This window comes from Budorcas taxicolor, chromosome 1, assembly GCF_023091745.1.
Source record: "Budorcas taxicolor isolate Tak-1 chromosome 1, Takin1.1, whole genome shotgun sequence".
Classification (NCBI taxonomy): Eukaryota; Metazoa; Chordata; class Mammalia; order Artiodactyla; family Bovidae; genus Budorcas; species Budorcas taxicolor.
The window spans coordinates 53,291,336-53,303,072 of NC_068910.1; the positions used below are offsets into that span (position 1 = coordinate 53,291,336).

General features: G+C 41.2%; 1 protein-coding gene across 1 annotated transcript; it reads right to left on the reverse strand.

Annotated features, from left to right (window-relative positions):
• Positions 1–4,278: 4,278 nt before the first annotated feature.
• On the reverse strand, positions 4,279–4,711 carry LOC128049480 (40S ribosomal protein S24-like). Its single transcript, XM_052641745.1, has one exon. The coding sequence runs from the start codon at positions 4,709–4,711 to the stop codon at positions 4,313–4,315; it is 399 nt and encodes a 132-aa protein (XP_052497705.1). The 3' UTR covers positions 4,279–4,312.
• Between the last annotated feature and the right edge of the window lie 7,026 nt (positions 4,712–11,737).

Here is an 11,737-nt window from a genome sequence, read left to right on the forward strand (position 1 = left end):
CCACCTTACAGATTAGCAGTCACAGTTTATTATTACAGAGTTTGGAAATGTCTGGGGAGAAATATTACTATAGGTTAAAACCTAGAAAAATTCACATAAGTAGTTGAATGATAAAGTTTTACCCTAGCTGTTGTGTCCATAGGACAGATCCTGACTATTATTTTTGCACCCAACCTAGAAATCAGCACTTCATTCTGGCAGTTATTTTAAGGGCCACACTCTGACGATATGCATGTACAGTCTTTTCATCACAGAATTTAGAAAAGTTAAAAACAGATATAATGTATTAATTTAAAATATACTGTCTTAGAGGAGCCTGGTGTGCTACAGTCCATGGGGTCGCAGTCAGTCACGACTGATCACACGTGCATACGCACAGAATCACATATTTCATACATATGATAGAATATATGATTCTATATAATATAGAGCTGAAATATGTAAAGATTATTCAGGAAACTGGATGTGTTGTATTTATACATATAGTAACAAACACATATGATTCAGATAATAAAGTGATATAAAATAATTAAAAATTAAAATATACTGTCTTTCATCTATCAGTTCAGTTCATTTGCTCAGTCGTGTCTGACTCTTTGCAATCCCATGGACCTGCAGCACACCAGGCTTCCCTGTCCATCACCAACTCTTGGAGCTTCTTCAGACTCACGTCCATTGAGTTGGTGATGCCATCCAACCATCTCATCCTCTGTCGTCCCCTTCTCCTCCTGCCTTCAACCTCTGTCAGCATCAGGGTCTTTTCCAATGAGTCAGTTCCCTGCATCAGGTGGCCAAAGGATTGGATTTTCAGCTTCAGCATCAGTCCTTCCAATGAATATTCAGGACTGATTTACTTTAGGACTGACTGGTTTGATCTCACTTTCATATATACTGAAAATCATATATGAACACTAAATTAAATATTGATATTTAGCCTCTTACCTTCTGAGATGGTCCACACTCTGTGGAGTGTCTCTCTCCCAGGGCTGCTCTTAATCTTTTAAGATGGATCACATTCTATCTATGGAATGTGCATCTCTCTAAATAAATCCCCTTCTTACCTATCACTTTCTCTCTCACTGAATTCTTTCTATGACAAGGCATAAAGAACTTGAGCTTCACTCAACTGACAACAGTTCTGGTTCTGGAGGAACTAACGCCCCTACCCAGGTGGAGGATGCAATGATGGCGCTGACCCTCCCGACTTCAGTCAACTAAAGCTTGGACTCTGTTGACCTTTGCCCCAATTCTATGCTGAATTCCCCTCTGCTCAAGCCCCTTCATGAATATGCACATACTCCTGGTTTAAAAATTACCCCCCTCAAAAAAATTAGCCAATTTTACCGTTCAGGGAGCAACTCCTTTGGAAAAAGATCCTTGTTCTCCTTACTTGGGGCGAGTAATAAATCCTTCCTTCTCCCCACTGCCCTCCCACAAATTTGTAGTTCTTTACATCAAAGATTCCTCAATATATAAGTGATACTGGTAGAAATTTAAAGTCCACTTCAAATAATTCTTCTATCAAGGGATCTATTTTGGCAGTGCAGTTGTTTTTGGAGTATGGTCTGTGGACCCCTAGAGGGGCTCCAAGATTGTTTTGAGTGGCCCATGAGGTCAAAACTATTTTTATACTACTACTACTAATACCAGATTAAATAATTTTAACTTCTAAAGAATTTGTGGAATTACTATCGACCCTTGAACAACATTTAGGTTACAGGTGCCCATCATCTGTGCATGCAGTCAAAAATCCAAGTATACATTAAGTTGGCTCTCGACGGAAGCAGTTCCGCATCCATGGATTCAACCACCTTTGGATCCGACTGTGTAATACTGTTGTATTTACTATCGAAAAAACCCACCTGTAAGTGGACCCACACAGTTCAGTCATGTTGTTCAAGTGTCAACTGTATGTTTTTAACTTTTTTCTTCTACATTCTAAAGAATGTACAATGCAATTTTTCAGAAGCTACAATGCAATTTTCCAGATGCTGCCAAGTGGTTTTACCTGCCAATACTTTTGCACCATTAGTGCAAATATCAACATAGTGAAAAGGACAAAGAACATCTTATTATTATGGACTTGCAAACGCTCTAAAAGACTCTCTGGTTCCCACCAGAGGGCTCCACATTCCACACTTTGAAAACTGCAGTATTAGGGTAATGAATCTTACCAGCAGGTGACAGAAGGTACAATGTAGCACCTTCAAATTAATCCTAATCATAATTTAAGATATTTTGAGTTATAAAATGTAATCCTGGATTAGGCAAAACCTTCTCAGACATATGACAAAACTACAAGCAACAAGAGAAAAAATAATTGGAAGTCACAAAAACTTTTATGCTTCAAAGGTTCAGTTCAGATCAGTCGTTCAGTCATGTCACTCTTTGCAATCCCATGCACTGCAGCACACCAGGCTTCCCTGTCCATCATTAACTCCTGAAGCCTGGTCAAACTCATGTCCATTGAGTTGGTGATGTCATCCAACCATCTCATCCTCTGCCGTCCCCTTCTCCTCCTGCCTCAATCTTTCCCAGCATCACAGGGTCTTTCCCAATTAGTCTTGGAAAAGAATTGGTCTTTTCCAATTCTTTGCATCAAGTGGCCAAAGTATTGGAGTTTCAGCTTCAGCATCAGTCCTTCCAATGAATATTCAGGACTGATTTACTTTAGGATGGACTGGTTCGATCTCCTTGCAATCCAAGGGACTCTCAAGATTCTTCTCCAACACCACAGTTCAATAGCATCAATTCTTCAGCGCTCAGCTTTCTTTATGATCCAACTCTCACATCCATCCATGACTACTGGAAAAACCATAGCTTTGACTAGATGGACCTTCAAAGGTAATGTGAAGTCACTCAGTTGTGCCCGATTCTTTGCGACCCCATGGACAGTGGCCTGCACCAAGCTCCTCCATCCATGGGATTTTCCAGGCAGGAGTACTGAAGTGGGTTGCCATTTCCTTCTCCAGGGAACCTTCCCGACCCAGGGATCGAACCCAGGTCTCCCACACTGAAGACAGACACTTTACCATCTGAGCCACCGGGGAGTAAAAAGACAACCCACAGAATGGGAAAAGATACGTATGTCTGATAAGTGACCTGTATCCAGAATATATAAAAACTCTTATAATAAGACAAATAATCAAACTTGAAATGAGTAAAAGAACTGAACAGACATTTCTTCAAAGAAGAGATACAGTTAATAAGCACATGAAAAACTAGTGAATATCATGAACCATCAGGGAAATGTAAATCAAAACCCCAATGACATACAATTTCATATCCATTAGGATGGTTATAACTGAAAAGACAGATAACAAGTATTGACAAGGTTGTGAAGAAATTGGAAACCTTACACATTACTATGGGAATGTAAAATAGTACAGTCACTTTGGAAAGGAGTATGGGAACTTCCTAGCAATTCTACTCTTAGATATATACCCAAGAGAAATAAAAACATATATCCACACAAAGACCTATAAATGAAGGCTCAAACAGTCAGAAGATGGAAACAATGCAAATCTCTATCAACTGATCACTGGATAAAAAAATGTACCACCATACAATTGAATATTATTCAGCTATAAAAAGGAATGAAGTACCAGTATATGCTACATCATAGATAAGCCTTGAAAACATCATGGTAAGTGAAGGAAGCCAGTCACAAAAGACCAAATATTATTTCATTTATATGAGATGAGATGTTCTGAATAGGTGGATCTATAAAGAAAGTAAATTGTTACACAGGGTTGGGGCAGAGGAGAGTGACAGAATGCTGAGTGACTACTAATGAGTATGGGGTTTCTTTTGCGAGTGATGAACACGTTCTAAAATTGATTATGACAATGGTTGCAAAACTCTATGAACATACAAAAAGCCACTGAATTGTACATTTTTTAGACAGACTTACTTATTTTATGTTTTGGCTGTGGTGAGTCTTCACTGCTGCGAGTGGGCTCTCTCTAGTTGGGATGAGAGGGGGCTGCTCTTTGTCGTGGCGCAAAGGCTTCTCACTGCACTGGTTTCTCTTGTGGAGTGTGGGCCTTAGGGCACAGGGGCTCAGGAGCTGCGGCTCCCGGCTCTAGAGCACAGGATCAGTAGTGGTGGTGCGTGGGCACTGTTGCTCCGTGGCATGTGGGATCTTCCTGGAGCAGGGATTGAACCCGTGTTCCCTGCATTGGCTGGCAGATTCTTAACCAGTGGACCAGCCCTGAATCGTACTTTTTTTTTTTTTGTAAAAGGTCTTAGTTTATTTTCTCTTTCATGAAAAATCTGCACAGTCACCACAGATACAGTCACTGCAGAATCTTTACTCCTTCTTTTTGCCAGCACCAACGTTGGCCTTTGCAGTCCCCCTGACTTTCTTCATTCTGTTCTTGCGTTCCTTTCGCTGTTTTCTTGAGGTCTTTTTCTTCTCATACAGGCCATGTCTTGCAAGCCTATGTTTGGGCTCATTCTTCTTCGCATAATCCAAGGAATCGTAAATCATGCCAAAGCCAGTTGTCTTGCCACCACCAAAATGAGTTCTGAATCCAAATACAAAGATGACATCTGGTGTGGTCTTGTACATTTTAGCCAGTTTTTCCCGAATTTCTGTTTTAGGTACTGTTGCCTTTCCAGGGTGAAGAACATCGATGACCATTTGTTTCCGCTGAAGCAGTCGGTTGGTCATGAACTTCCTAGTCTGGATAGTTACTGGGTCGTGCATGATGGCAGCTGATCTTCAAGCAGCCAGGGAGGAAAAGCTGAATCGTACATTTTTAAAAGTGACTTTTACAGTATGTGAATTATACCTAAATGAAACTGTTACATGCACACACAAGTCAGTGCCCTTATTATGACTTTAAGACTCTACATGATCTAACCCTAACACTCTAACCTCATTTCCGACTATCAATCCCTTTCCTTTTCCACACTAATCTTCGCCTCAAAGATGTTATCAGGCATGTTGTCACCTCAGGTCTTTTGCATTTGGTTTTTTCTCTGCTTCAAATTTTCTTCTTTCAGATATGTAAATTCTCCCATTCCTTTCAAGCTTTTACCAAAAAATTACTTTCCAAATGAGATCTTCAACTCTTATCAAAATGAAAATTTCAACCCTCTCTGACATACCTTATCAATCTCCATTCTGCTTTTTTCTCTCTAGCATTTCCTATTATCTAAAATTCCAGATATTCTATTTTTCTTATTATTTTTATTGAATAAAAAGTTCACTTACAGTACTACAGTAGTTTCAGGTATCAGTTCAGTTCAGTTCAGTCACTCAGTCGTGTCCAACTCTTTGCAACCTGAATGACTTCAGCACGTCAGGCTTCCCTGTCCATCACCAACACCCAGAGCTTGCTCAAACTCATGTGCATCCAAAAATCTCAACCTCTGTCATCATTTTCTCCTCCTGCCTTCAATTTCTCCCAGAATTTGGGTCTTATCCAATGAGTCAGTTCTCTGTATCAGGTGTCCAAAGTATTGGAGATAAAGCTTCAGCATCAGTCCTTCCAAAGAATATTCAGGTCTTATTTCCTGTAGGATTGGCTGGTTTGATCTTCTTGCAGTCCAAGGGACTTTCAAAACTCTTCTCCAACATCACAGTTCAAAAGTATCAATTCTTTGGTGCTCAGCTTTCTTTATAGTCCAACTACTGGAAACAAACCATAGCTTTGACTAGACAGACCTTTGTCAGCAAAGTAATGTCTAATATGCTGTCTAGGTTTCTCATAGTTTTTCTTTCAAGAAGCAAGCATCTTTTAATTTCATGACTGCAGTCGCCATCTGCAGTGATTGTGGAGCCGAAAAAATGTCTGTCACTGTTTCCATTGCTTCCCCATCTATTCGCCGTCAAGTGACGGGACCAGATGCCATGATCTTAGTTTTCTGAATGTTGAGTTTTTCAATGTTGAGTTCTGAATGTGGAGTGCACTCTCCTCTTTCATTTTCATCAAGAGACTCCTCAGTTCTTCAAGTTTTTCCATGTAAGAGTGGTGTCATCTGCATATCTGAGGTTATTGATATTTCTCCCGGCAATCTTGATTCCAGCTTGTGCTTCTTCCAGTCCAGTGTTTCTCATGATGTACTCTGCATGTAAGTTAAATAAGCAGGGTGACAATATACAGCCTTGATATACTCCTTTTCCTATTTGGAACCAGTCTGTTGTTCCAAGTCCAGTTCTAACTGTTGCTTCCTGACCTGCATACAGATTTCTCAAGAGGCAGGTTAGGTGGTCTGGTATTCCCATCTCTTTCAGAATTTTCCACAGTTTATTGTGATCCACACAGTCAAAGGGTTTGGTACAGTCGATAAAGCAGAAATAGATGTTTCTCTGGAACTCTCTTGCTTTTTCAGTGATCCACCAGATGCTGGCAATTTCATCTCTGGTTCCTCTGCCTTTTCTAAAACCAGCTTGAACATCAGGAGGTTCACGGTTCACGTATTGCTGAAGCCTGGCTTGGAGAATTTTGAGCATTACTTTGCTAGCGAGAGAGATGAATGCAATTGTGTGGGAGTTTGAACGTTCTTTGGCATTCCCTTTCTTTGGGATTGGAATGAAAACTGACCTTTTCCAGTCCTGTGGCCTCTGCTGAGTATTCCAAATTTGCTGACATTTTGAGTGAAGCACTTTCATAGCATCATCTTTCAGGATTTGAAATAGCTCAACTGGAATTCCAACACCTCCACTAGCTTTGTTCGTAGTGATGCTTCTGAAGGCCCACTTGACTTCACCTTCCAGGATGTCTGGCTTTAGGTGAGTGATCACACCATTGTGATTATCTGGGTCATGAAGATCTTTTTTATACAGTTCTTCTGTGTATTCTTGCCACTTCTTCTGAATATCTTCTGCTTCTGTTAGGTCCATACCATTTCTGTCCTTCATTGAGCCCATCTTTGCATGACATGTTCCCTTGCTATCTCTAATTTTCTTGAAGAGATCTCTAGTCTTTCCCATTCTATTGTTTTCCTCTGTTTCTTTGCACTGATCACTAAGGAAGGCTTTCGTATCTCTCCTTGCTATGCTTTGGAACTCTGTATTCAAATGTGTACATCTTTCCTTTTCTCCTTTGCCTTTTGCTTCCCTTCTTTTTACAGCTATTTGTAAGGCCTCCTCAGACAACCATTTTGCCTTTTTGCATTTCTTTTTCTTGGGGATGGTCTTGATCCCTGTCTCCTATACAATGACATGAACCTCTGTCCATAGTTCTTCAGGCACTCTATCAGATGTAATCCCTTCAATCTATTTGTCACTTCCCTGGTGGCTCAGAAGTTAAAGTATCTGCCTGCAATGCGGGAGACCTGGGTTCAATCCCTGGGTTGGGAAGATCCCCTCGAGAAGGAAATGGCAACCCACTCCAGTATTCCTGCCTGGAGAATCCCATGAACGGAGGAGCCTGGTGGGCTACAGTCCACAGGGTCGCAAAGAGTCGGACACGACTGAGCTACTTCACTCACTCCACTGTAAGGGATATGATTTATGTCATACCTGAATGGTCTACTGGTTTTCCCCACTTCCTTCAATTTAAGTCTGAATTTGGCATTAAGGAGTTCATGATCTGAGCCACAGTCAGCTCCAGGTCTTGTTTTTGCTGACTGTATAGAGCTTCTCCATCTTTGGCTGCAAAGAATATACTCAATCTGATTTCAGTGTTTACCATCTGCTGATGTCCATGTGTAGAGTCTTCTCTTGTCTATTGGAAGAGGGTGTTTGCTATGACCAGTGCGTTCTCTTGGCAAAACTCTATTAGCCTTTGCCCTGTGTCACTCTGTATACCACGGCCAAATTTGCCTGTTACTCCAGGTATGTCTTGACCTCCTACTTTTGCATTCCAGTCCCTATAATGAAAAGGACATCGTTTTGGGGGTGTTAGTTCTGAAAGGTTTTGTAGGTGTTTACAGAAGGGTTCAATGTTAGCTTCTTCAGCATTACTGTTTGGGGCACTGACTGTGATATTGAATTGGATTAGCGTGATATAGAATGGTTTGCCTTGGAAATGAACAGAGATCATTCTGTCATTTTTGAGATTGCAGCCAACTAATGCATTTTGGATTCTTTTCTTGACTACGAGGGCTCTTCTAAGGGATTCCTGCCCACAGTAGTAGATATAGTGGTCTTCTGAGTTCAATTCACACATTCCAGTCCATTTTAGTTTGCTGATTCCTAGAATGTGGATGTTCACTCTTGTCATCTCCTGTTTGACCACTTCCAATTAGCCTTGACTCACGGACCTAACATTCCAGGTCCCTATGCAATACTGCTCTTTACAGCATCGGACCTTGCTTCCATCACCAGTCACATTAACAGCTGGGTGTCATTTTTGCTTTGGCTCCATCCCTTCATTCTTTCTGGAGTTATTTCTCTACTGATCTCCAGTAGCATATTGGGCACCTACCAACCTGGGGAGTTCAACTTTCAGTGTTCTATCTTTTTGTCTTTTCATACTGTTCATGGGTTTCTCAAGGCAAGAATCCTGAAGTGGTATCAGTTCAGTTCAGTCGCTCAGTCATGTCTGGCTCTTTGTGACCCTATGAACTGTAGCACACCAGGCCTCCTTGTCCATCACTGACTCCCAGAGTCCACCAAAACTCAGGTCCATTGTGTCGGTGATGCCATCCAACCATCTCATCCTCTGTCGTCCCCTTCTCCTCCTGCCTTCAATCTTTCCCAACATCAGGGTCTTTTCCAATGAGTCAGCTCTTCGCATCAGGTGGCCAAGGTACTGGAATTTCAGCTTTAACATCAGTCCTTCCAATGAATATTCAAGACTGATTTCCTTTAGGATGAACTGGTTGGATCTACTTGCAGTCCAAGGGACTCTCAAGAGTCTTCTCCAACACCACAGTTCATAAGCATCAATTCTTCAGCACTCAGCTTTCTTTACAGTCCAACTCTCACATCCATATATGACTCCTGGAAAAACCATAGCCTTGACTAGATGGACCTTTGTTGGCAAAGTAATGTCCCTGTTTTTTAATATGCTGCCTAGGTTGGTCATAACTTTTCTTCCAGGGAACAAGCGACTTTTAATTTCATGGCTACAGTCACCATCCACAGTGAGTTTGGAGCCAAGAAAAATAAAGTCAGCCACTGTTTCCCCATCTATTTGCCATGAAGTCATGGGAACAGACGCCATGATCTTAGTTTTCTGAATGTTGAGCTTGAAGCCAACTTTTTCACTGTCTTCTTTCATTTTCATCAAGAAGCTGTTTAGTTCTTTTTCACTTTCTGCCATAAGGGTGGTGTCATCTGCATATCTGAGTTTATTGATATTTCTCCTGGCAATCTTGATTCCAGCTTGTGCTTCCTCCAGCCCAACGTTTCTCATGATGTACTCTGCATAGAAGTTAAATAAGCAGGGTGACAATATACAGCCTTGACGTACTCCTTTTCCTATTTAGAACCAATTGTTATTCCATGTCCAGAAGTGGTATACTACACTGTAATTAGAAGATAATGGGTATAATTCCCCTGCTATACAGTGTATCTTTGCTGTTTATTTTATACACAGTAGTTTGTATCTGTTAATCCCCAGTTTATCCTTCTGCACTTCCCTCTCCCCGTTGGTAACCACAAGTGTGTTTTCTCTGTGAGTCTGTTTCTGTTTTGCACGTACATTCATTTGCATTTTTTAGATTTCACAAAAAAGTGGTATCATTTGGTATTTGTCTTTCTCTGGCTTATTTCACTAAACATAATATTCTCTAGGTCCATCCACACAGCTGCAAATGGCAGAATTTCATTCTATTTTATGACTGAGTAATATTCCATTCTATATATATATGCCACATCTTCCTAAACCAATCATTTGTTAATGGGCAGTTGGATTGCTTCCAAGTCTTTGCTATTGTAAACAAGTCGGCTCTGAACATTGGAGAACATGTATCTTTTTGAATTACGGTTTTCTTTCGGTACAAGCCCAGGAATGGGATTGCTAAGTTGTATGTCAGTTCTATTTTAGTTTTTCAGGCATCTCCATACTGTCTTCCAGTGCAAAGAAATAGAGGAAAACAATAGAATGGGAAAGACTAGAGATCTCTTCAAGAAAATTAGAAATACCAAGAGAACATGTCATGCAAAGATGGGCTCGATAAAGGACAGAAATGGTATGGACCTAACAGAAGCAGAAGACATTCAGAAGAGGTGGCAAGAAAACACAGAACTGTACAAAAAAGATCTTCACGACCCAGATAATCACAATGGTGTGATCACTCACCTAAAGCCAGACATCCTGGAAGGTGAAGTCAAGTGGGCCTTCAGAAGCATCACTACAAACAAAGCTAGTGGAGGTGATGGAATTCCAGTTGAACTATTTCAAATCCTGAAAGATGATGCTATGAAAGTGCTGCACTCAATGTGTCTGGAAATTTAGAAAACTCAGCGGTGGCCACAGGACTGGAAAAGGTCAGTTTTCATTCCAATCGCAAAGAAAGGCAATGCCAAAGAATGTTCAAACTCCCACACAATTGCACTCATCTCACATGCTAGCAAAGAAATGCTCAAAATTCTCCAAGCCAGGCTTCAGCAATACGTGAACCATGAGCTTCCAGATGTTCCAGCTGGTTTTAAAAAAGGCAGAGGAACCAGAGATCAAATTGCCAACATCCGCTGGATCATCGAAAAAGCAAGAGAGTTCCAGAAAAACAACTATTTGTGCTGTATTGACTATGCCAAAGCCTTTGACTATGTGGATCACAATAAACTGTGGAAAATTCTGAAAGAGATGGGAATACCAGACCACCTAACCTGCCTCTTGAGAAATCTGTATGCAGGCCAGGAAGCAACCGTTAGAACTCGACTTGGAACAACAGACTGGTTCCAAAAAGAAAAAGGAGTATATCAAGGCTGTATATTGTCACCCTGCTTATTTAATTTATATGCAGACTAGATCATGAGAAGCACTGGGCTGGATGAAGCACAAGCTGGAATCAAGATTGCTGGGAGAAATATCAATAACCTCAGATATGTAGATACCACTCTTATGGCAGAAAGTGAAGAGGAACTAAAAAGCCTCTTGAAAAAGTGAAAGAGGAGAGTGAAAAAGTTGGCTTAAAGCTCAACGTTCAGAAAACTAAGATCATGGCATCCAGTCCCATCACTTCATGGCAAATATAGGGGGAAACAGTGGAAACAGTGGCAGACTTTATTTGAGGGGGCTCAAAAATCTCTGCAGATAGTGATTGCAGCCATGAAATTAAAGGACACTTACTCCTTGGAAGGAAAGTTTATGACTAACCTAGAAAGCATATTAAAAAGCAGAGACATTACTTTGCCAACAAAGGTCTATCTAGTCAAGGCCATGGTTTTTCCAGGAGTCATGTATGGATGTGAGAGTTGGACTATAAAGAAAGCTGAGCGCCGAAGAACTGATGCTTTTGAACTGTGGTGTTGGAGAAGACTCTCGAGAGTCCCTTGGACTGCAAGATCAAACCAGATCATCCTAAAGGAGATCAGTCCTGGGTGTTCATTGGAGGGACTGATGTTGAAGCTGAAACTCCAGTACTTTGGCCCCCTCATGCGAAGAGCTGACTCACTGGAGAAGACTGATGCTGGGAAAGATTGAGGGCGGGAGGAGAAGGGGACAAAGGATCAGATGGTTGGATGTCATCGGTGACTAAGTGGACACGAGTTTGAGTAAACTCTGGGAGTTGGTGATGGACAGGGAGGCCTGGCGTGCTGAAGTCCATGGGGTCCAAAGAGTGGGACACTACTTTGCAACTCAGTAACAACAAACACTGTTTTCCAGTGGCT